Source organism: Lepidothrix coronata, unplaced genomic scaffold, assembly GCF_001604755.1.
Source record: "Lepidothrix coronata isolate B3197 unplaced genomic scaffold, Lepidothrix_coronata-1.0 Scaffold57, whole genome shotgun sequence".
In the NCBI taxonomy this organism is placed as follows: Eukaryota; Metazoa; Chordata; class Aves; order Passeriformes; family Pipridae; genus Lepidothrix; species Lepidothrix coronata.
In genome coordinates, this window is record NW_016690237.1 from 366,504 (window position 1) to 393,462 (window position 26,959).

General features: G+C 38.9%; 1 protein-coding gene across 1 annotated transcript in view; it reads left to right on the plus strand.

Moving 5' to 3' along the window:
* PCCA (propionyl-CoA carboxylase alpha subunit) overlaps nucleotides 1-26,959 on the plus strand; it is a 299,136-nt gene that overhangs the window by 233,894 nt on the left and 38,283 nt on the right. The window contains exon 21 of the mRNA XM_017816595.1: nucleotides 349-402. Within this exon, the coding sequence (XP_017672084.1) occupies nucleotides 349-402 (54 nt within the window). The remainder of the gene's footprint in view (nucleotides 1-348; nucleotides 403-26,959) is intronic.

The following is a 26,959-nucleotide window of genomic DNA, read 5'->3' on the forward strand; positions in this document are numbered from 1 at the left end:
ATGAAGATAATACTAAATGTGGGTATCATGAATACAGAATTACAGACGTTTGGAGATGGCAGAAGCCTCATTATTCATGGCATTTGAGCCCAAGGTTTTACTGTGTTGTACTTGGACATATTTGCTTTCATTGTTCTTCAAAAATAAATTTTATCGAGTTGACTGAACTAAAACCAAAATCTGAGATGAACTATGATTTAGGTTTCTAGTACTTCTGTTGAAGGAAATTATTTTATCTGTTTTATAGATTTGTGTATTCAATTATTTTTTATTGTGGTGATGTCATAAAATGGAATGGTTACAAATTCTGGAGATGCTTTAATCAGTTCTTACATTTGTGTTTTTCAGCGCATTTCTCGGAATGCCTCTGGAGAGACAAGCATTCAGTTTCTAGGCACAGTGGTAAGCATTTAGTAACTATTGTCAAGAGTTATATTGGTAGAAAAATATAATGTAAACGGAAAATAGGTAAGTTACGCTGGTAGCACATTTACACATGTATTTCTGATGGTTAGTATTATGTGTAATTATTCTGAGCTCAACAGGGAATGTAGGCAAATATCTGAAGATAACTTCCAGGGCACAGTGCACAGTATCTGTGTTCCACACTTCCATTGATGCAAGTCTGCATCTGTTTCATTTGGAAGGGATTTAAAAATAACGGGGTTGTAGACTTGTAAGCTTATTGCAATATACTGAGGTTTGATCTGCATCAGTGTAAATCCCATTCTTCCTCACCACCTCAACTGTGTGATCTCTATTGCTTCACCGTATCACATACTTTTGTATCCCAGAGGTGGATCAGTAACTGTCTTATGAAAAGACTAATTAATAATGAAAAGTGTTCTATCCTTTTCTCACTCTAACTAGATTTGGTAGCTCTGCAGTTCTTCTAGATTTTGTTTACTGGATAGAAGTTCGCCTAAAATCCAGATCAGGTTTTATACCATTAGACAGAATTTGCTAATAAAATTATTATCTGGAGCAGTCATGTATAATATAGAAATGGAAGTTTTGTGTTAGGTTATGGATGCTTATAAACATACATGTGATTGAAGCAGCTTCCAGTTCCATGATTTGCATGATTAAAATGCAGTCATTGAATTTTGGAAAGTTCCATGTGCACTAAAAATAGTTCTGAAAAGGAAATAAAATTGAAGTATCCTCTAAAGTAAGTTGTTCTGCCTGCTGCAGGACCTACCATCTTTGTGCACTGTATGTTTTCAACAAAAGTAGATTAAGATTGCATATGATCATGCTTTCATTCTACTTACTTGTTATTAGTTCTTCTACAAGTCCTACAAAGCCATTTTTTGTAAGGTGTAACATGGTAAGGGTAAACATAACAAGAATACCTTGCATGTATGTTTTTACATACCTTGCATATTGGTTTTTAGAAATGAAAAATGCCCCAATATTTTTTTACTTCGGTAATAGATCTCTATATATGCATATTCATTTATTTGTCTTAGTCTCAAGCAGAATGAAAGTTACATAAGGACATAAAACAAAAGTTTTGTTCTGCACTGTTGTATTTATAATGATGCTTCAGCTCTGGAGTTGCAACCTGGATATGTGAGATTGCTGCCAGGTGACTGATTGGATAGTCTTTGTGTGAGAATAAAATAATTACTCCAAGTAGATAAGACATAAACACAAATGCAACTTGTTAATACTGAATAGATTTTAATTGGTTCCTCTGTAACTGGGTACCGTTGCAGGGAAAATTCTGATTGTGTATTTAGTGACATTAAAAATTAAATTTGTTGTTAAGTTAGCTATGCAAATATTTTGTATTCATTTATTAGAAGTGCCCCTAAGTCCTACTTACAGACTAGAACTTGTGTTCTGAGCCTTTTGTAGCAGGAAAAGCTTATAAAAGAGGAAATAGAATTGATGTGCTTTTAGCTTTAAAAAAAAAAGATGATGAAACAGCTAAGGGATTGTAATATATGTTAGATCTTACTGACTAGCTCATGTGTGTTTATTGAATCCTAATTATTTGGGGAAATCAAGTATGTGATTACAACTAAAATTCTCAGGAGGACTAAACAGAAAAGCCTTTAGTATTCTGTCTGTAATTTTTTTATTTAATATAAATTATGCCCGTGTCTTGCTGATCAAACCTAGAGAGAGAGCTTCAGCGAGCAGGGCAGAGAAGCAGTAATGAAGTCTGCTTCCCAGGGTTTGCCCCAATACCAGTTTTCCCATAGAATCCAAAGCAGAGTCTGCACCTGTGCTTCTGTCAGTTCCTCTAGCCTAATGGCCTCCTTTCCTCTATTTGCTATTTAGTTTGTCCTTTACTTGTTTAACATCCTTCTAGTCTTCTGATTTAAACTTAATACACTCAGCTTAGGTAATGGGGAGAAGGATACAATGATATCTCCTACAGATTGCTGCACAGTCTATATGTATGTACCTGTGTGTGTATGTGTACACATATACAAATGTAAATGTTCAAACAAAGAAAATGTCATCTTAATGAAGGCCCTAGAAATACATTTTGAGTTCACTGTTACATATCTTACTAAACCCTTGCTAAGTACAGTCAACATAGTAAGTGTTTGAAAGGAATATTTAACAGCAAAAGACTCTTGATTGCTCATTATTATGATGATGATGTAGTGTTATCAACATAATAAACAGCTTGCAAAATTACTTCTCTACTCTTTTTTCATAGTAGTAAACCTTAAGGATAGCTTTGAGCATTCTGTGTTCCTTTTGATCAGGACAAATGTTGATGGCACTCCAGTGGTAGCAGGCAGCACAACATTACTGAGCGTACAGACCGCTGGCCTGTCCAGCAGAATATATTTTTAGAACCAGCTGATAAGGAGCACAGCTTGCTTGGCTTGTCAGGAAAGCATCAGCTTCAATAAGTGGCTTCACTTGATTTTTTGACATTACATGGTAAAAACAACTCTGCTACTGGATTTTGATAAAACACAACCCTCTGCTTCAGCAAGGCAGTTGACACTCTGAGTGGAAGTGAAAGTTGTGCTTCTCTATTAGAAATATCCTTGCTGTCCCAGTTAGTTAGGTGGAGGACAGAGAAAACTGCATTGCAGATGAAAGACAACAGTGTAATGTGAGTTCTGCTGCATAACATATGATAAACATCTGGACAGTAGGACAAATGTTTCCGTTAGGGTAACAGCATATTTCTGTTATTCTAGAGGAGAACAGGAAAAATCATGTTGCTTTCCCCAGCACTGAGTGCACACTGTTAGCATCATTTGGGGGTCTATATGGATTTGTAATAATGTTTCTGTTTGTTTCTGATCATGAGTAGAAATTAATTCCTACTTGAGCATTTCTCTCCAAATTGTAGTGGCATTAGATAGCTTATTTCCTCCAAATTGTTTTTTGACAGAGTTGTGAGTCTCAGATATGATAGGGACTCATGCTTTCGAAGGATGTATAAGGATGTTTCTGCCTGAGGAGCAAGCAACTTGTAGCTGTAAGAAGTACAGTGTTGAATGGGAAACTGCACTGGTTTGGCATAATTTTTTTATGATAATAATATTGAGTCCTGATTAAATTATTTCAGAGCAGATCCTGGGTTATTGATGTAACTGAGATTTTACATGAGTTTTTACTCATTTGTCCCTTCTGATGAATGTTACTAGATATGATGTGCTGAGGGAGTCCTGCTATTTTGCCACTTTACACTAAAATTTAGATATTTAGATATTGTATTTATTAATAGCATTACCATAATACTGAGGAATCTGATTGTGTTATATATTGTACAAAGAAAAAGGAAACAAGATAGTACATGCTTTAGATTAATGTCCAAAACTGTGCCCAAAAGCAAGAGGACAGAAAACACGTCTTTTATGAGTTGTCTTGTATGTGTAGGCAGCTCACAGAAGTAGATTTGTCAAAAACATAGAATCACATAATTGTTTAGGTTGTAAAAAGTTCTCCAAGATCATTGATTCCAACCATTAACCCAGCACTACCAAGTCCACTACTAAACAATGTCCCCAAGTGCCACATCTACATGTCCCTACCTGCAGGGATGGTGACTGCACCACTTCCCTGGACAGCTGTTCAATGCTTGACAGCCCTTTCGGTGAAAAAAGTTTTCATAATATCCAATTTAAACCTCCCCTGGTGCAATTTGAGGCTGTTTCCTCTCATCGCTTGTTACCTGGGAGAAGAGACCGACACCCACCTGACTACTCAGATATTGTAGAGAGTGAGAAGGTCCCCCTGACCCTTCTTTTGTTCAGGCTAAACAACCCCAGCTTCCTCAGCTGCTCCTCATGATTTGTCCTCTAGATGTAAAGAACTATATTAAATAAATACATAAAGCTATACTAAGTTCTCTGCACAGAGCTTCTGCTTCAGCTTCTGTGATTCCAAAAACTGTATGTTTGAGTACTTTCTTCAGAGGACCAAAGTTCACCCTTCATTCCTGTCTATCTAGTTAGCCTCCAGTTTCTGTTGTGTCTTCTGTCTTTTCATTCCACCTTCTGTTCTCTTACATGAGATAAATGTTTTTTGCTGACCCTGGTCATTTGCTGGTTATTCAAGGCTCACAGCTGGATTTCGGCAGTGGAACACGTCTGGGCAGGCAGCCTTTATCGCTAAGAAAGCTGTGAATATATAGAGAACTGCAGATTATTGTGGAAGCATTTAGTGTGTTCTAAACTGTGTGTAATGGCCTCTGTGTAGAATTTCAAATAAAGAAGTTGTGTATGTTCGGATAGTGAGCAGCCTGGCTCCATCACATCTGTAATGCCATTGTCAGCTTTGGGCTGCAGGGCATGCTTGACAGCAATGCTTTGCTGGCCCAGGAGAACACTTTCTTCAAAAGAGACAGTCCTTATCCTCTGCTCATCATTTGTACTATTTCTTTGATCTTCTCTAATACCAGAGCAGCAATATAAACACTTTTTTTCCTTTGGGGAACAGTGAAAGAACATGTAGGTGACATGCTAGTCATGTTGCTCAGTATATCAGTTAATGTTCCTTCAGTGGGGAACACAATATACAAACCCACATGGTACTCTGGCCTAAGAATCAGTTCCTCTTTAGCTGCTTTCTGAGTTTCCTAGCACAGTTTTCTTGGTTCATGTCTCATTGGAGGTTTTTTTGTTGCTTTAGTCTCATCCCTGATGGAGTGCTTTTTGCCACCTTTGACCTACAAAACATTTGAAGTTTTGCTCTGATAGCTTATGATTACTGTTAGGCTGTTGATGCTACACTTGCTTTTCTTCAGCCTTTTTACAGACCCACTTAAAATAGTCCTGAGAACCCACCACTGTGACCAGATCTGCAAATTCCAGGTCAAGAACACTGGATTTAGGAAAACTAGTCTTTGCTGAGCCCCGGCCATGCTTTTTAGCATCGCTGGCATGCATTTTGGTACAGTAGTCATCACACTTAGTGACTTTTTGATTGTTTTTTGGCTGCTTCCAGGTAGATTGGCAAAGGGATGTTTCATACATAATTAGGGTTTAGCTCTGTATGCTTTTCAAGAAGTTGGTCAGAAATGGAGAGCTTTACCTAAAGGCATTCCTCAAAATCTTTGCCTTTGCTTCTTCTCTTACTGCATTTTCATCAGTTATGTATCTAAGGTAATCTTAGGACCTACAGGCCAGTATACTAACTTTTCTTCTCGCTGCTGATTCTCCTTTCTGCTCCCTCTTGTCATGACTTTGCTTTTGCTCCAATAGCAAGCTTCCAACTTTTTGTCCCATTACTGAGGCTTACAAATTGTCCTAAAAATCTTCAGTTTGTCTGTAATCTCATCTTTCAGACAGCTTCCTCCTCCTTTTTTCTTCTCCCTGCATTCTTACAAAGCTTAGACTGTATGAGTCTAATGTAGTTTACAAAGACAAATGTTTCACAACCTGTTTCTTTCACCCTTACAAATCATTGCAGTTCTTTCTTTATGCTTTTCTTTCTGTATATGACTATTTCTGAAACTAGATACTGAAGATTTATGCAGACTTTCAAACATTGGTTGAAAACCTGCAGAGGTTACAAAGGTGGTATTTATTGAAATATGTAGAGTATTAACCACAAGAAAATAAATATAGTCTGGTAGGTGTTTATTTTGCAACCTAATGTATTTTTTAAAATGGTTCTTTTACTCTCCCTTTTCACAAGTCTTAAGATTATGGTCCCTGCTGATCTAAAGGGAATTGTACTGTTGTACAGGCAGTTTTTTTTTCTTTTCATCCATTTTCAGAGGAACTGTGATTCACAGTCCTTCTAGTATTAGAGCTGTTGTCAGTGGCATTTCAGTAGTGCAGAAGGTGTCACCAGGAAAAACATGAAGTTGCTTCTGAAATAATTAACTTCCTCTAGTCCCTTTTGAACATGGGTGATGAGAATCCTGAGCCTGGCAACAAGGTGCTGCAGTATTCTGTGGAAAGTGGATAATTCATGCAACAAGGATTTCACTTGTGAAAGTAGTGACTGTCAGTAGGACTTGACACTGAGAATTGTTGCAGTTCATAGGATGTGAATGATCAGGTGCAGTCACACAGCTACACATGCTGTTCCCATTTCAATTGTTATATATTTGCATGTTTAAAGCAGAAGGTATAGTGAATGTGTCAAAACTGTCCATTGGAGGAAAACTCAAAAACACCTGAGAGATTTAGAAATCCTGGCGTTACCAAAAGCCGTGTCCCTAAAATCACTTAGGATTATTTTGGAAATCTTGTTCAGGATTCCTTTGGAAAGAGAAATAAGAAAACACTCGAAGTCCTTAATGTTGGTGGATGCCGTAGCATGTGTGTGATCTGTAGTAGAGTAGCCTTTGTTTATAATAAATGATGCCCCTTATCCCTCAGAGATAAGCAAATGGAAAAGAAGGATTTTGATTTTGCATACCTCATTTGACAAGTTTCTTTCTTACTGAGCTCAGTAACACTTCAAGACAAGGACTGAACTTAGTTGGTTAGCCTATTACTTCTCAGATCACGAGTGGACAGCTTATCAAAAGGTAACTCAATTGATTTCCTTTGGTAGACTATGATTCACCAGTGTTGAAATGATTATTAGTTGTTTTTTTTGGCCGAAGAAGTATTGTTGTTCTAGTTTTTTTTAAGTGTATCAAGACTGTCACCCCATAGTGAAGATGAACATTTTGTTATGAAGATGTCTACTGCCAAGCAAGAAACATACATGTAGCCCATGTTTTTAAACAGCTTTCTGATGTCTCCAACTTTGGCATATACCCAAAAACTGTTTAGGAGGTATTAATTTATATGGCTTTGAAGCTTAACCAGGAATCTTAATGACAAAGGCATGATGAAGCTAGTAAAGCTAATTTAAGTCTCTGAATGTAAATTTTAAATGAAGTTTTTATTGATAATAAATTTACTTTCTTTCTTATTAGTCTTTTAGGCTTTGATGGTAATATCAGTAAAATAAACATGTTTTACAAAGATTTAACATTAAAAATGCTATTAATATGACCCTTGGTACACCAGCACAATTAGATTTCAAAGTGAGCATTTAGGATGTAACAGCGATTAATGACAACCATCGAAAACAATTTTGAACTCCATCAGTTTAACTCAGGAGGGTAAACTTAATATGATAATTTATCTAGTTGAATTGTATCAGCTTAGCAGGAAAGTATGCAAATATGTGACCCTTACCTAGAATCTAAATGGATGCTGTGCTGATAGATTTATCAGTTCCATTAAAGAACTTTAGGGAACTTTGGAATTTCAGCAATTGTTCCCTTGGAGGTTGAAAACCAAACCTGATCTCATACTGGGACCATTCTGGTCTGCATATTTCCATAATTTGCCTTTGCTACTAATATGACAGCAAGACGCAAATAACTGTTTCTAATAATATCAAATGGAGTTGTGGAGGACAGCATTTTAATGTAGTAAAAGACCTCCCCGTGGGGTTGTTATTGCCACTATAGAACAGCAGTTACACAGTTGCAACAATAGTCTCTTAATTGATTCGTTTAATTAGCAAGAGATGAAGCTTGTGCTGCATCTTGTCATCTGTTATCATGGGGGCGGCTACAAAAGAATCTTTGCATTTGTCACTCTTTATGGTCAGGTTTAAGTAGAGTAAAATGCATTACAGTTGTAGAGGTGAGCGTTGGTGAGAATGTTTTGTGAGCATGCTTCCACACAGGTTTTCAGTGTGTGGAAATTTAAGAATCAGGATGGTCTTTGGGGTAGAATTTATGACAAAGCATTGTTTTATGGGAGGGGGAAGATCTTAATCCAGCAATGCCAGGCATTTCTAACCTAAATATGCAAATCTAAGTATTATAGGAATGGTGGATTATTTGGGGCAGCACTGTTGTAGACTAGATTTACTTGGAAGAAATAGGGTCAGATTAGTGAAACCAGCCATCTGCCTTGTGATTGCTTTTTCATGGCGTTTTTGTGTCCAGACTAGATAAACAATAAGTTACATGAGACCATGGTCCATGGTAGGAAGCATATGTAAAAGAGGGACTTTTGGTTGGTTTTCTCCAGAGTAGCTATGAATACAGATATAGTGCTGTGCTTGTTCCTGGGAGATGAAGTGATTTTTTTACTCAGATCTGTTTTATTTACATTTTAAGTGTATGTAAATAAATATATTTTAAAGACATGTAAATATATCAGGAGCTTCAGTTTCATTTTTCTCCTCTCCTTGTCTTAGTTTTGTCTTCTGTTCAAGGTTATTCTTCCTTATGGAAGGAAATATTTGTAGAAGAGGACAGGCTTCTCGTCAAATGCTAATTAAGAAAATGAAGGTTAAATTGGCATACTTCCATTGTCATAGCACTGACCTAAAATAAGGGATCTCTTACTAACCTGAAATGAATTAGAGAGGGAAGCAAGTAATTCTATGCATGTGAAACACTTGAGATGTCTTCTCCTGGTCTGTTTTTTTAAATGACTGTGCTTTGTGGTTTCTTTTTGTTTGTTTGTTTTTGTTTTTTCTACTTGTGTGTTGTAGTTCGACAGGGCATCTAATTTTGGAATACAGTGGTCCTGTCACTCCATGTAGCAAAAGGACAGTATGCTATTAGAGAAGACATGCTTTCTAGGACAATTTAAACGAAGATTTAGCCCACTTATCATTAAAGATCCCATGATAATTTCCACAAGGTTCTGAGATTGCTTCATATTCTGTGAGTCTTGGCCAAAGTCCACTTTGTGTAATTACCTTCTGTCTACACAAATCCCTAATGCAATTTTAGATGTGTTCCGGATTTCTCACTTCCTGTCCTAAACACTGAAAATATTGCTACACACTGATCATAATTACTATGCGTTGTAGCCCAAGTTCAGATAAAGAGATTACTTAGTGAATTTTGTGTTTCTATTGGTAAAGCACTAAGATACATGACAAAAGATGAGTAAACAGTAGGATATAAATTAAATCCATGAACTGATGGAATAACTAATTTTTTTGACATTTTTGTTTCACTGCATTTTGTCTGTCTTTGAAATATCTCTAAAATATGTCTACTGCTAGGACCATCAGGGAAAGGCCAACTCTCAGACCATATCAGAGGTCAAACTTAACAAAACAAAATGGTTCTTTGAAGCAGGTGGGAAACTGGTGCGGGGCTCTAAGTGCTGTCGTCATGCGCTTCATGCGTTTCATACTTTTTTGTGCCCACAGCTGAAACCCTTGACCATGCATTTGTCTCTTAACTAAAACTGGTTTCAGTTCCTCTTTCTGGATGCCTTTCATGAACTCCAGAATGTGTTCAACCATGCTGTCTTTAAAATGGTCTGCTTCTGTGTTGTCTCGTTTGATAGAATTTATTGCCTTCTACTTGAAGTTTATTCTTCCTGTCTTCATTACTAAAGCCTTTGTTGTATGCCATGTCAAATCTTTTTTCCTGATACTTAATTTCTTCTTTCTAGTCATCCTTTTTTTGTTTTATCTGCCATATTTAACTTCTCCATCTTTTCTCAGATTGCTTCTCTTGTACATTTCCTGTTTCAGGTTCTTTTAGGCATACTTGTGTTTTGGTTTGTTGGGTTTTTTTCTTGCTAGAAAGATACATGAGTTGAGAAGAGAGATATTAGTATTAATCTGACATTAACTTTCATGTTTTTCTGTAAGTAGCATTTAGGAGAAAGATGAGAATAAGAGCGAACTTTAGAAAAATTGCTATGCATCAGCAAGTCATACAGCTAATGGAGTTAACATTTAAGTATTATAGACAGGGAATACCAGGGACTCTTGTAACACAAAAGTCTTTCCTTTGTCTATCCATTTTCTTCATTGCATGTCAAATCAGTATTTTGAAGCTCTGCAAATTTTTTCCAGTGTTCATTTAAGGCTCTGTGCAAGTAACAGGGGAATTTATCATGCAGGAGCAGACAGTTAATTGAATGTTTTTATGAAACTAAAGTTTCCTATAAATTCTCTCATGTAAATTACATTGAAAATTACATTAATGATGTTTTAACAAAGATCCTGTGCATTTCTGCTTATCTGAAGAATAGCAATGCATGCTGCTGCAAGCACTCATCCTGGTACTACTCACAAGCGGGCAGTCTCCATTTCATTCATGCTATTTGGTATTTAGAGCCCTTGCTTCACAATAAGGCAAAGGAAGGTGAAGGACAGAGCAGTGGTAGTAGGAAGTATGCTTGTGTGACCATCTCCCAAACACCAGTCTTATGTCTTGGAGAGGTGCCATGTTGGCAGGGTGCACAGGAAGTATTTGCATAGCAAATTGTGTTATGAACAGCAGAACCACAACAAGGTTCTTCCTGCATCTAATGGTAATTGTTTGACTGGGGGGAGGGAGGGAAAAAAGAGAGGTCAGGGCAATGGGGATGAAAAGGAAAGGGCCACACTGTTGTAAGGACAGTGAAAACAAACTGCCCCTGTGCCAAAGAGCTTCAGTGTATATGACATAGCAGCAGCTCCGAGTGGGACATGGGAAGGCCAGAAAGCCCCGTGGGTAGGAAAGCTGTGGTAATGTCCTATGTTTCCAGTACTACCTCCTCCTCCTCCTCCCTACCCTTAGAGTGATTTCTCCTCACATGCCCTCAGAAGAAATTTTCACTTGTTGCTTTCTTTGACGTCAGTCTTCATATGAGGAAAAACAAAGATGTTTGAGTTTTAAAGTACATTAGTGTTCTGTTACAAGTCTTTGGGCGTTCCTTGTTTTTTTGTGAGGGTTTTCTGTTATTTTGGTTTTTTTTTCCTCCCTAGGTTTGTCTTTTTGGTTATAAAAGAGCTGTAGGGAAGCCCTCCCTTAGCCTTGCAAGCTCCAAGCCCACTGTTAACATTTAACAAATACTCAGCAAGCAGAACAACCCAATGTGCTTGCTGTACCTAAGCCAAATCTGGACACTGCATCAAGAGAATCACAGCTACATTCTGAAAGGTATCTGTCCCACAGTCTGTTTTTGACACATTGACTTAGAACAAGAGTACATGGTAATGGAAATATCCTTGTTTATGGTATAAAATGCTGACTCAGGTTTCCTGTAAAGTGAAAGATAACTTTTGAAAAGTTAGGAAGCATCTCAAAATGCAAGAAAGGCAAAGAATTGCTTCACCCTTAAAATCTTTTTCACCAGGCTGCAAGCAAGATGAAAACCCAGAACATTAATGTTTCCTAATTTGTCTTCAATAGCCAAATAGAAATTCAATGTTACATGTGGAGTAACCATACAAATACACTCAGAGAGGCCAGAGAAGACTCTCATAGTCATAGAATGTTTGAGATTAAAACAAACCACGCACTCCTTCAAAGCAGGATCAATGAGAGCAGACTGGTCAGGGCTGTGTCCAACTGGCTTTTGAATATCTCTACGAACTCCACATCTTGACATGTATTCAGTGATTTTGCAAATTCCTGGGTGTCCCCGGGGCACCTGGGCAGTGACACAGAAGTGATATAAATGGAGAAAATCAGGACAAGCAATTCCAGCCCTTTACACTCGGTAGAGTGTAAAGGAGAATAATCATTCTTTTCCCAAGCTTGTATGACTGCACTGAGAAGTATCCAGTTAAGGAGAGGTCAGAAGCTCCATTTCTAATCTGAAAAAGACTGAACACTTGTGGTGGACACCTATGTGTCCATAGCAGAATGCACTAATGATGTTGTATTCAGGAGTTTTCACAAGACATCACTGAATGATCCACCCTCAGTGGTTCATCTGCGGCGACCATGCATTAGCAGTGGTGCATTTTGAATCCAAGACTGATCCAGTTGTATTCTTTTCAGATGTGTCAGCTCTGCAGAAGCTCTTCCAACTTCATGCCAGTTCTTGAAGCATTTTTCAAACCCATGTAGTATTTCGGGTTTGGTCATGTGGCAGGTGTCACCAGTTTCATCATCAGCATTATGAGACTGCTGGGAGGCCTCTTCAGCTGTAGAGAAAACAAACTGCTGTTCTACTTCTGATTTTCTTCCTGCTGGCTTGGTTTATTGTTTACAAACTCCACTCCTGCTCTGCTAGAATTATGGTTGACTGGCAGCAGTAACATGAGAGATGTAACAACTTACCTGAAACATCTCAAGGATTATTCTCACTGACAGATGATCATGTGGCATTGTGCAGCTGCAATGTGTGCATGTACTGAGTTGAGTAGTTAGTCTCAAATTATAGACAACTCTATTGAAACTGGGCACTGACTACCAAAGAATTTGGATGTGCTGGGGTTGGAGAATAGGCACTCCGATAGCTAGTTATGTTGAGTAGAAGTAGAGGAGTCTGAGTCAAGCTGTCTTCCGTGGGCTTGAAGGAAGCAGGATGGACTCCTGTTACCACAGATCCCCTGAGGTGTTGCTCTGGGTGTAGTGAGGGAGGGACGGACTGTGGGAAGATATTATAAGGCAATGGCTTGAGGTTGTAGTGGAGATATCAGGCTGTTTGAACTCATTTTCTGTATATAGGTTTTGATGAGCAGAGTAAAAGAATGTCTGGGATGGAAGTCAGGCTGGAGGTTGCGATTTCCACTAATTTTCATGTATGACAGTGTGAGATGCCTCGCATGAGCACGTCAGATGCTTGGTTTTTGCACAGACTGCTAACTGAATGGCATATATTAGTTTTTGGCTTCACTACAGACTGTCATACTCTCCAGGCCATCGTGGCTTCTCCGCAGCAGGAGACAAGCAGCAGAGAAGTTCCTCTGCAGAAAAGCTTTGTGCAAGTGCAGTTGCTTCCTAGGAAACTCACTGCCACAGGCATGCTCAGTGTAGAGCTGAAAGCCCTAGCAGCTATTAGAATATACCTCACTCTCTTGTATCCAAACTAGAGCCATTTCTCAGTACCCAAAGGATTCGTCTGTGACTGATAGCTCAGAACTAGACCTCCAGGGCAGAGTAACCCAGTGCTGTGCAGCCCTATTGAGCTCAGCCTGGAAACTGCTTGTGTTTTGGTTTTGATCCATTTTTCATTTAGTGTCAGGCTTTCCTTATGTAATATACAGCTAAAAGTGATTCTAAAGTACTTTGGCTTAATCGTGTTTTTGTTCCCCACCCCCATGCTTTTATGTTTGAAGGCTCCATTAGTGTCCATAACAAAGAGAGAGTAACACAGATGGTAAACATTTTTACCACAGAACACCAGCAGTGAACACCATATCACTGATTTAGGAGTCTCTGTACTGTGCTTGCTCAGCTGTATATAATCACTCTCATTTCCTTCTCTTGGGTTTCTGGCCAGCTTAGGGAGACTTTACTGGCGTGCTCAGTGAAGCCTCCCTGGCATCGCCGGGCTATTGCTCAGTTCTGCTTATGTGCCACTTCATGGAGCAAGAAGCTCCACACTGGAACCGGTGTGAGCTTTTGGCTGGCATGTTCTCTGATTTTCAGAAATGTATTTTCACCAAATGTGTGAGGCTAAAATTAAAACTCTTTTGGGTGAGGAAAATATCTGCCTTAACTGCCAGGCAGCCATAGTACATTTGAATGCCTCCCTGAGATAAAAGATAATAAACCTTTGGAAACTGTGATTAGCCTTGCTAGGGTTTTGTGGGATAGTTGCCATGGTAGAAGCTAGTGTACGTTTGGTACAAACAATAACATTCTTAAAGTTTCATTTTTCATTCTGGGAATGCCGATATGCTATGAATAAGGGTCGTTGACTCTCTGTAGTAGTTCAAATAAAACTGTAAAAAAATAATTCAGTTTGGTGCAGCATTTTACCAAGCCGTGAGGTTCTTGCGTTATCTTTCTTTTCAGTTTTCTTCGTACAAACAAAATAGGAGACTTAGGCTCTGTCTATCAAAAATGCATGTAGCTTTTCTTTTGTACTTAGATGAGAGAGATAAAATCTAACTAAAATCTCACATTAGCATTCTGCTTGTAAAATAAAGCAGTGCCCTTTGGGCCAGAGGAGTTTTTTTTCAAAACAAGCATGCTCTATAGTCTGTGTAGTGGTGGCCCATTTTGGTGACTTATTTACTGGTGTGCCTTTCATATCCAAATTCTTGGCTACAGACAAAGCATTCAAATACTTTTCTCTTTGTCAGAAAAAGAAGATGAAAATTGTCTGAAATTGGAGCCAAGTTCACATTCTCTGGAGTACCGTTTCAGCCTTTGGGAGGACTATCTAGTGCAGAGTAACTGAAAACTCAAGCTAGGTTTGTTTGAACAATCTAAACTTAAAGAAGAGACAGCAAAACAAATACTTTTTAATTCTTGTGCTTTTTATATTTATACTGGCAGTGGTTTCTTCCTCAGATAAAACGTTTTGATATTAAGCAGTTCCTCTAATTTTACTGGGCTCTGTTTCTTTTTATGGTAACACACACTGTGCAGGAAGGTCATTATACGGCAGAAAAAAGCTGTCAGCATAAAAGAGAAAGTTAACATTGCACATGTCTTTGTTTATGGGGTTCCTGGAATGTGTTGTGATTCGAGCCAAATGATGGCTTAAACTGATCTTTCTAATATGCTGGACGGCCTCTCCACACATTCTGCTAGTAACAGGTACTTCACCTTGCAAGTACAAATTGTAAAATTATCTGTGAACTCGTCTCAAATCTTTCCTTTGTGTGTTGCTAGTATTTACTTTACAGACCATTTATATTTTTGGTAAAGGTTGGTGGAATGTGGTCACGGTTACACTCAATTAATCCAACTGTGTGTGATGAGAACACTGACATGAATAATTGAAACATGTATTGGCTGCGTATGCAAAACCAGTTTAGGTTAGTGCCAGTCTCAGTGTTGCCTAATGACTGTACGTCACAGGGAGCCTTGCAAACTGCATTGGTCATTTTTGTCTCGTTTAGTGTTGTATTAACATCTGTGGTACAAATGGACATTCATCAGCTGGTAGTTTTGTTTGACTTCCAGAAGAAAGATGAAAGAAAATGCAGCTACTTTGCATTTTTTTACTTCCATCCCCAACAAGTTTCATGGCTAAGGTTAAATGAGGGCAAAGGAGTAAAAATGCTGAATAACTGTTAGGTTACACGAGCAGCAGTAAATTCTTTAATTTTGTACCTTAATAAAAGAAGAGTAAAACTTTATCGTCTTTAAGCCAAAACTACTGCCTTCAGTTTCTTCTTGAAATGGAGTTTCCTCATAAACTGACATGAGGCTTACCAGGTGTTAACTATCTTAGGGATTCCTGCTGAACCAGTCCTGTGCAGGAGTGAGGAAGGAGCCTCGATGACTTGGAACATGTGAGATCAAATCAACAATTAAAGGATAATAGTGAATTGGGAAGGAAAGGGAAGATGACTAGCCAGGAAGGATTAGCCTGAGTCAGGAACACATTTCCTGAAATTACTCAAACAGGTGCTTAAAGGGAGGTGGGCTATTCTCTTAATGAGTGATTTTCAAAAGTGTGTGAGCCAGCTATAAGGAGGTCTGAGAGGCCATCAAGGAAGAAACTCCTCTGGGGAATAGAAGGTTACTGCCTCATAGGGTCAGAGAGAAAGTAGTGTACTCTTGGAACAAGATTTCTGCTCTTCTGCCTCTGTGAGAGGCAATGTGTATTGTACTATGAAGGAGGTTAATGCACTAGCCCACTGACCTTTTCCATTGGGGAAAAATAAATGTTTGTAGAGCTAATACACATATTTTCAGTCTATTTTCTTTGTATAATATCACTAGATATTAAAGGCAAGACTTGCTGAGAGGAAAAGAACTGGTATAAGCTACTGAGGCAAGTTTCACAGGGAAAACCCAGCATCTTTTATTAGACCAGCCAATGATGTTGGGAGGCAAAAAGGCAGCACTTAAGTTCTTCGCCTGTTCCCTGCTGAAGCTTCAGTGGGGAAGGGGGATAAAGTTTTATCTGAGATGTTTTTCTAAGCTCCATCCCTGTACTTTGATGTTGGGGAATTAGAATCAGAGAAAGGGATTAATTGGACGTGGGCACGGGTGGGGAGAGGACTTCACGCTTCTGTTCGGAAGAGTTGGTGTAGCATGATCTATCAGTGTGGTGTGAGCACTGTTTCCTGAAATGGTCCGGCATTAACAGATATTGCAGCTACCTGTGTTTATTAAAACATTGTCAGATCGATTTTGTGTGCTCAACTGTATGCACATCTGCCTTGTGAATCAAAATGAAGATTTGGTTTTCTCATTTTCAATGTGTTTCATTACACTGGATTCCTTTAGAAGCCAAGTGGGTATTTGTTTGGCTGAGTTAATTTTGGAGTTGTATGGGAATGGACACCTCAAATGCTAATATCTGATTTTTATGCACACTCTAATACCTACACTAATTTTTGGGGGGATTAGGATTCTTTGGGCAGTGGTTTTGTTCAGGAGCAATTACATTAGTGTTCAATAAAGCTGAGATTGTATATTTTACTATTTATAAAATATTTGTCAAAGCATTATCCATTAAACAGTTCTTCCACCTGAAGGAAGAAAGCAGAGTTGACTTGGATGGCAGAGATTTCAACAGACAAACCTGTTTCTTCTGGCCTCAATCTAAAGAAAAAGGAGGGAGGCCTGCAAATACAAAGTATATAAAATTCCAGTGTATTTTATTGGACAAGGAAACTTTATGTTAAAAAAACACTGTACTTTGAGTGATTTCCAAAATATATTGTTGGATTGAAAGTTGTGAAATGTAATTGCTTCTACATCCTGACAGAGCTGCAGGATCTGGAGTGGCTTAAGAAAAGTGAAGACTGAAGGCCAAATTTTCCAAGGCAGCTTAGTCCCACTAAAATTAATGCAAGTTAGGTACCTAAATGCCTTTGAAATCTGGCTCTGAGCCTGTAGTTTTTGTTGCTGTTAATACTTTGGACATTTTCTTTATGCCAGCCCTTCGGTTCAACTCAAGGAACAGGAGAGGGATTTCCTGTGTCGGTCAGCAACGTGCTGTTTAGCACTGGAGCTAACCCCAAGCACAGGGCTGGGCAGTGCTGCTCTGGGACTCGCTCGACATTAATATTGCTCCAGTAGAAGTCAAAGTTTAATTGCCGATACGACATTTGACTCCCATTCCGAACTACAAATAAGTTCTGAAGTAAGNTTAGAAAAATTGCTATGCATCAGCAAGTCATACAGCTAATGGAGTTAACATTTAAGTATTATAGACAGGGAATACCAGGGACTCTTGTAACACAAAAGTCTTTCCTTTGTCTATCCATTTTCTTCATTGCATGTCAAATCAGTATTTTGAAGCTCTGCAAATTTTTTCCAGTGTTCATTTAAGGCTCTGTGCAAGTAACAGGGGAATTTATCATGCAGGAGCAGACAGTTAATTGAATGTTTTTATGAAACTAAAGTTTCCTATAAATTCTCTCATGTAAATTACATTGAAAATTACATTAATGATGTTTTAACAAAGATCCTGTGCATTTCTGCTTGTCTGAAGAATAGCAATGCATGCTGCTGCAAGCACTCATCCTGGTACTACTCACAAGCGGGCAGTCTCCATTTCATTCATGCTATTTGGTATTTAGAGCCCTTGCTTCACAATAAGGCAAAGGAAGGTGAAGGACAGAGCAGTGGTAGTAGGAAGTATGCTTGTGTGACCATCTCCCAAACACCAGTCTTATGTCTTGGAGAGGTGCCATGTTGGCAGGGTGCACAGGAAGTATTTGCATAGCAAATTGTGTTATGAACAGCAGAACCACAACAAGGTTCTTCCTGCATCTAATGGTAATTGTTTGACTGGGGGGAGGGAGGGAAAAAAGAGAGGTCAGGGCAATGGGGATGAAAAGGAAAGGGCCACACTGTTGTAAGGACAGTGAAAACAAACTGCCCCTGTGCCAAAGAGCTTCAGTGTATATGACATAGCAGCAGCTCCGAGTGGGACATGGGAAGGCCAGAAAGCCCCGTGGGTAGGAAAGCTGTGGTAATGTCCTATGTTTCCAGTACTACCTCCTCCTCCTCCTCCCTACCCTTAGAGTGATTTCTCCTCACATGCCCTCAGAAGAAATTTTCACTTGTTGCTTTCTTTGACGTCAGTCTTCATATGAGGAAAAACAAAGATGTTTGAGTTTTAAAGTACATTAGTGTTCTGTTACAAGTCTTTGGGCGTTCCTTGTTTTTTTGTGAGGGTTTTCTGTTATTTTGGTTTTTTTTTCCTCCCTAGGTTTGTCTTTTTGGTTATAAAAGAGCTGTAGGGAAGCCCTCCCTTAGCCTTGCAAGCTCCAAGCCCACTGTTAACATTTAACAAATACTCAGCAAGCAGAACAACCCAATGTGCTTGCTGTACCTAAGCCAAATCTGGACACTGCATCAAGAGAATCACAGCTACATTCTGAAAGGTATCTGTCCCACAGTCTGTTTTTGACACATTGACTTAGAACAAGAGTACATGGTAATGGAAATATCCTTGTTTATGGTATAAAATGCTGACTCAGGTTTCCTGTAAAGTGAAAGATAACTTTTGAAAAGTTAGGAAGCATCTCAAAATGCAAGAAAGGCAAAGAATTGCTTCACCCTTAAAATCTTTTTCACCAGGCTGCAAGCAAGATGAAAACCCAGAACATTAATGTTTCCTAATTTGTCTTCAATAGCCAAATAGAAATTCAATGTTACATGTGGAGTAACCATACAAATACACTCAGAGAGGCCAGAGAAGACTCTCATAGTCATAGAATGTTTGAGATTAAAACAAACCACGCACTCCTTCAAAGCAGGATCAATGAGAGCAGACTGGTCAGGGCTGTGTCCAACTGGCTTTTGAATATCTCTACGAACTCCACATCTTGACATGTATTCAGTGATTTTGCAAATTCCTGGGTGTCCCCGGGGCACCTGGGCAGTGACACAGAAGTGATATAAATGGAGAAAATCAGGACAAGCAATTCCAGCCCTTTACACTCGGTAGAGTGTAAAGGAGAATAATCATTCTTTTCCCAAGCTTGTATGACTGCACTGAGAAGTATCCAGTTAAGGAGAGGTCAGAAGCTCCATTTCTAATCTGAAAAAGACTGAACACTTGTGGTGGACACCTATGTGTCCATAGCAGAATGCACTAATGATGTTGTATTCAGGAGTTTTCACAAGACATCACTGAATGATCCACCCTCAGTGGTTCATCTGCGGCGACCATGCATTAGCAGTGGTGCATTTTGAATCCAAGACTGATCCAGTTGTATTCTTTTCAGATGTGTCAGCTCTGCAGAAGCTCTTCCAACTTCATGCCAGTTCTTGAAGCATTTTTCAAACCCATGTAGTATTTCGGGTTTGGTCATGTGGCAGGTGTCACCAGTTTCATCATCAGCATTATGAGACTGCTGGGAGGCCTCTTCAGCTGTAGAGAAAACAAACTGCTGTTCTACTTCTGATTTTCTTCCTGCTGGCTTGGTTTATTGTTTACAAACTCCACTCCTGCTCTGCTAGAATTATGGTTGACTGGCAGCAGTAACATGAGAGATGTAACAACTTACCTGAAACATCTCAAGGATTATTCTCACTGACAGATGATCATGTGGCATTGTGCAGCTGCAATGTGTGCATGTACTGAGTTGAGTAGTTAGTCTCAAATTATAGACAACTCTATTGAAACTGGGCACTGATTACCAAAGAATTTGGATGTGCTGGGGTTGGAGAATAGGCACTCCGATAGCTAGTTATGTTGAGTAGAAGTAGAGGAGTCTGAGTCAAGCTGTCTTCCGTGGGCTTGAAGGAAGCAGGATGGACTCCTGTTACCACAGATCCCCTGAGGTGTTGCTCTGGGTGTAGTGAGGGAGGGACGGACTGTGGGAAGATATTATAAGGCAATGGCTTGAGGTTGTAGTGGAGATATCAGGCTGTTTGAACTCATTTTCTGTATATAGGTTTTGATGAGCAGAGTAAAAGAATGTCTGGGATGGAAGTCAGGCTGGAGGTTGCGATTTCCACTAATTTTCATGTATGACAGTGTGAGATGCCTCGCATGAGCACGTCAGATGCTTGGTTTTTGCACAGACTGCTAACTGAATGGCATATATTAGTTTTTGGCTTCACTACAGACTGTCATACTCTCCAGGCCATCGTGGCTTCTCCGCAGCAGGAGACAAGCAGCAGAGAAGTTCCTCTGCAGAAAAGCTTTGTGCAAGTGCAGTTGCTTCCTAGGAAACTCACTGCCACAGGCATGCTCAGTGTAGAGCTGAAAGCCCTAGCAGCTATTAGAATATACCTCACTCTCTTGTATCCAAACTAGAGCCATTTCTCAGTACCCAAAGGATTCGTCTGTGACTGATAGCTCAGAACTAGACCTCCAGGGCAGAGTAACCCAGTGCTGTGCAGCCCTATTGAGCTCAGCCTGGAAACTGCTTGTGTTTTGGTTTTGATCCATTTTTCATTTAGTGTCAGGCTTTCCTTATGTAATATACAGCTAAAAGTGATTCTAAAGTACTTTGGCTTAATCGTGTTTTTGTTCCCCACCCCCATGCTTTTATGTTTGAAGGCTCCATTAGTGTCCATAACAAAGAGAGAGTAACACAGATGGTAAACATTTTTACCACAGAACACCAGCAGTGAACACCATATCACTGATTTAGGAGTCTCTGTACTGTGCTTGCTCAGCTGTATATAATCACTCTCATTTCCTTCTCTTGGGTTTCTGGCCAGCTTAGGGAGACTTTACTGGCGTGCTCAGTGAAGCCTCCCTGGCATCGCCGGGCTATTGCTCAGTTCTGCTTATGTGCCACTTCATGGAGCAAGAAGCTCCACACTGGAACCGGTGTGAGCTTTTGGCTGGCATGTTCTCTGATTTTCAGAAATGTATTTTCACCAAATGTGTGAGGCTAAAATTAAAACTCTTTTGGGTGAGGAAAATATCTGCCTTAACTGCCAGGCAGCCATAGTACATTTGAATGCCTCCCTGAGATAAAAGATAATAAACCTTTGGAAACTGTGATTAGCCTTGCTAGGGTTTTGTGGGATAGTTGCCATGGTAGAAGCTAGTGTACGTTTGGTACAAACAATAACATTCTTAAAGTTTCATTTTTCATTCTGGGAATGCCGATATGCTATGAATAAGGGTCGTTGACTCTCTGTAGTAGTTCAAATAAAACTGTAAAAAAATAATTCAGTTTGGTGCAGCATTTTACCAAGCCGTGAGGTTCTTGCGTTATCTTTCTTTTCAGTTTTCTTCGTACAAACAAAATAGGAGACTTAGGCTCTGTCTATCAAAAATGCATGTAGCTTTTCTTTTGTACTTAGATGAGAGAGATAAAATCTAACTAAAATCTCACATTAGCATTCTGCTTGTAAAATAAAGCAGTGCCCTTTGGGCCAGAGGAGTTTTTTTTCAAAACAAGCATGCTCTATAGTCTGTGTAGTGGTGGCCCATTTTGGTGACTTATTTACTGGTGTGCCTTTCATATCCAAATTCTTGGCTACAGACAAAGCATTCAAATACTTTTCTCTTTGTCAGAAAAAGAAGATGAAAATTGTCTGAAATTGGAGCCAAGTTCACATTCTCTGGAGTACCGTTTCAGCCTTTGGGAGGACTATCTAGTGCAGAGTAACTGAAAACTCAAGCTAGGTTTGTTTGAACAATCTAAACTTAAAGAAGAGACAGCAAAACAAATACTTTTTAATTCTTGTGCTTTTTATATTTATACTGGCAGTGGTTTCTTCCTCAGATAAAACGTTTTGATATTAAGCAGTTCCTCTAATTTTACTGGGCTCTGTTTCTTTTTATGGTAACACACACTGTGCAGGAAGGTCATTATACGGCAGAAAAAAGCTGTCAGCATAAAAGAGAAAGTTAACATTGCACATGTCTTTGTTTATGGGGTTCCTGGAATGTGTTGTGATTCGAGCCAAATGATGGCTTAAACTGATCTTTCTAATATGCTGGACGGCCTCTCCACACATTCTGCTAGTAACAGGTACTTCACCTTGCAAGTACAAATTGTAAAATTATCTGTGAACTCGTCTCAAATCTTTCCTTTGTGTGTTGCTAGTATTTACTTTACAGACCATTTATATTTTTGGTAAAGGTTGGTGGAATGTGGTCACGGTTACACTCAATTAATCCAACTGTGTGTGATGAGAACACTGACATGAATAATTGAAACATGTATTGGCTGCGTATGCAAAACCAGTTTAGGTTAGTGCCAGTCTCAGTGTTGCCTAATGACTGTACGTCACAGGGAGCCTTGCAAACTGCATTGGTCATTTTTGTCTCGTTTAGTGTTGTATTAACATCTGTGGTACAAATGGACATTCATCAGCTGGTAGTTTTGTTTGACTTCCAGAAGAAAGATGAAAGAAAATGCAGCTACTTTGCATTTTTTTACTTCCATCCCCAACAAGTTTCATGGCTAAGGTTAAATGAGGGCAAAGGAGTAAAAATGCTGAATAACTGTTAGGTTACACGAGCAGCAGTAAATTCTTTAATTTTGTACCTTAATAAAAGAAGAGTAAAACTTTATCGTCTTTAAGCCAAAACTACTGCCTTCAGTTTCTTCTTGAAATGGAGTTTCCTCATAAACTGACATGAGGCTTACCAGGTGTTAACTATCTTAGGGATTCCTGCTGAACCAGTCCTGTGCAGGAGTGAGGAAGGAGCCTCGATGACTTGGAACATGTGAGATCAAATCAACAATTAAAGGATAATAGTGAATTGGGAAGGAAAGGGAAGATGACTAGCCAGGAAGGATTAGCCTGAGTCAGGAACACATTTCCTGAAATTACTCAAACAGGTGCTTAAAGGGAGGTGGGCTATTCTCTTAATGAGTGATTTTCAAAAGTGTGTGAGCCAGCTATAAGGAGGTCTGAGAGGCCATCAAGGAAGAAACTCCTCTGGGGAATAGAAGGTTACTGCCTCATAGGGTCAGAGAGAAAGTAGTGTACTCTTGGAACAAGATTTCTGCTCTTCTGCCTCTGTGAGAGGCAATGTGTATTGTACTATGAAGGAGGTTAATGCACTAGCCCACTGACCTTTTCCATTGGGGAAAAATAAATGTTTGTAGAGCTAATACACATATTTTCAGTCTATTTTCTTTGTATAATATCACTAGATATTAAAGGCAAGACTTGCTGAGAGGAAAAGAACTGGTATAAGCTACTGAGGCAAGTTTCACAGGGAAGAACCAGCATCTTTTATTAGACCAGCCAATGATGTTGGGAGGCAAAAAGGCAGCACTTAAGTTCTTCGCCTGTTCCCTGCTGAAGCTTCAGTGGGGAAGGGGGATAAAGTTTTATCTGAGATGTTTTTCTAAGCTCCATCCCTGTACTTTGATGTTGGGGAATTAGAATCAGAGAAAGGGATTAATTGGACGTGGGCACGGGTGGGGAGAGGACTTCACGCTTCTGTTCGGAAGAGTTGGTGTAGCATGATCTATCAGTGTGGTGTGAGCACTGTTTCCTGAAATGGTCCGGCATTAACAGATATTGCAGCTACCTGTGTTTATTAAAACATTGTCAGATCGATTTTGTGTGCTCAACTGTATGCACATCTGCCTTGTGAATCAAAATGAAGATTTGGTTTTCTCATTTTCAATGTGTTTCATTACACTGGATTCCTTTAGAAGCCAAGTGGGTATTTGTTTGGCTGAGTTAATTTTGGAGTTGTATGGGAATGGACACCTCAAATGCTAATATCTGATTTTTATGCACACTCTAATACCTACACTAATTTTTGGGGGGATTAGGATTCTTTGGGCAGTGGTTTTGTTCAGGAGCAATTACATTAGTGTTCAATAAAGCTGAGATTGTATATTTTACTATTTATAAAATATTTGTCAAAGCATTATCCATTAAACAGTTCTTCCACCTGAAGGAAGAAAGCAGAGTTGACTTGGATGGCAGAGATTTCAACAGACAAACCTGTTTCTTCTGGCCTCAATCTAAAGAAAAAGGAGGGAGGCCTGCAAATACAAAGTATATAAAATTCCAGTGTATTTTATTGGACAAGGAAACTTTATGTTAAAAAAACACTGTACTTTGAGTGATTTCCAAAATATATTGTTGGATTGAAAGTTGTGAAATGTAATTGCTTCTACATCCTGACAGAGCTGCAGGATCTGGAGTGGCTTAAGAAAAGTGAAGACTGAAGGCCAAATTTTCCAAGGCAGCTTAGTCCCACTAAAATTAATGCAAGTTAGGTACCTAAATGCCTTTGAAATCTGGCTCTGAGCCTGTAGTTTTTGTTGCTGTTAATACTTTGGACATTTTCTTTATGCCAGCCCTTCGGTTCAACTCAAGGAACAGGAGAGGGATTTCCTGTGTCGGTCAGCAACGTGCTGTTTAGCACTGGAGCTAACCCCAAGCACAGGGCTGGGCAGTGCTGCTCTGGGACTCGCTCGACATTAATATTGCTCCAGTAGAAGTCAAAGTTTAATTGCCGATACGACATTTGACTCCCATTCCGAACTACAAATAAGTTCTGAAGTAAGAAGGATGTCAAAGAACAATTTCCCCTTCCCTTCCCCCACGTTTTTATTTTTTTTTTCTCCTGGGTTTCAGTGTTCCTCCCAAGACTTATTTTGAGAAAATAATATATATCCCAGCAACAGGGACATCATTGTACTGAGCTTGTTGTGTAGTCACAGTTTTATTTTATGGATAATAATACTATGCTGTTTTTAAAGGAAGGAATAACCTTAGAAAGTCAGGTTGGAAAACAGCTAAAAAGTATAGTTGTTTTCCCATCAAATTATAAAACTGTACTGTGCTAGCTGAAAGCACATAATGAGTAGAAAGTGAGCACTAATCTATTTGGCTCTATCTGAACCCTCATATTTCTATTTATCTCAGTGGGAGTTTTTAATATTCTACTGATGTTATTCTATATTTTGCTGACTTTCAGGTTGAGATATTGGCACTTAAAATCACGTTGACAGCCTGAATGTAAAATCAGGCTTTATGAGAATTAATAAAATCATGCTATTATGAATCTTGGAGGTAGCAGTAAGCAATATAAATGGTATCTGAAAATGATGTAATGACCTGGTTTTGCCTTTATTTCAAAGCTCTTTTTCATACATTTGAAAGTATTTTGCAAAAGTGTATGCATATTAAGGCTTATATTCTTCTTACATTACTAGAAGAGTATCTCTAGTTGATCAAACCAACAGTGCTAAAAGCATGAATGAAACTTCTTTCCAATTGCTACTTCATTAATTGCAAATTACTTTTCCCTGGTCCCCAGTTTGCCCTCTGATTTTCCCTGGATGCCTGGCTCCTCCCCACTGCAGTTCCAGACCATGGTTATTGAACGTGCAGTGGCTTTGCAGCTGTTTCAGTGAGGACTGCAAAAAATTTGGAAAGATGAGCAAAATTTGATTTAAAGTTTTGACATATGAGGACACTTACCACTGATTGTGGTGTTGAAGTGTAGAATGTGCAGTGGTGAGGGTACAATAAACTGCAGCTGTTGTTGGTAGTTCAGTGCATGGCTGGAAAAGATTTTTTAACGTAACAGCAAAAAACCTTTTGTTTACTCTAACAAAACTGAAAACACACAAAAAAGTAAAAATTAATTCAGTGTTGTAAATTAAAAATATATTGAAATCTGCTATGCAAATACAAAATTTAGTTAATTTGTTGTGAATATTGAATAATCTTGGAGGAATAAGGGAAATCTTTTATTAATATCTTCATCTTATCCATTAAGTTCCTTATTCACTTTGTGCCTGTGCTGCCAGAGGGTGAGTTGACTCTCAAATTCAGGCTCAGATTTAAACAGCTGGAATAAATGAGGCATATTATGGGGGAACTCATGAATGAGATCCATTTCTACTTGGAGGTGTGAATTCAAGTTGTTGAAAAACTTTCAGATAGGAAGAATCCTGGGGAAGCAAGAGCCTACAGCCATCTCTTTCTCCTTTTGACTCATAGTCATATTGAATTTTGAAGTGAAGCAATTTCAGGGGAACTGAAGAGTTCTAATCTTATAGCTGTTCTTGAGATCATTCAAAGTAAATCTGCAATTTCTCCAAATAAGTTACAAGGCATTTAAAAAGATTTGGAAATGGAAGCACTGAAGTTGTCCATTCAAAAGAGTGTCTCCACACTATCAGCTACCCCTTAGAGCTGGTGGCGCTAGAGGTAGCTGACACATTAAGGCCCTTAGGAAAGTACTACAGTGTATAATTCAGCATGTCCTTTTTACCTTGGTCCATCTTGTGTTCATTATAGCTTTTTTAATACTCAAAACCTCTTTGAATGAGCTCAGTTATAGGAAAATGGGACACACCCTCCAGTTCATGTACTGCTTTTCCCAGTAATTTGCATGTGAATAATGATTCGTAAGTAATAGAATTATGAATGCCTGAGGAATCTTTCTTCATTTATAACAGTTTATATTCAGAGCATTCAGTTCCATAGAAAGCCTGTAAAATGATTACGAACTTACAGTCCGGTTTTCCCACCAGAGAGAAACTTCTACAAGTTCTCCAATACCTCCATGATTGCCACTGATACAAATTTTACAAGTGTGTGTCATTTATCCATCTAGTTTCTGCTGTGTCCTTGTGGTAGAGGCAATAACACGGCTACAGGCATGTTGACGTCTTTCAGTAGCAAGAAAATGGTTAAAGGATTAATTCTTTATTCTTCAAAAGTCAGTATTGTGGCATTGAAGAAGTCCACCAAATTTCAGCGTAGGCTGATGGGAAT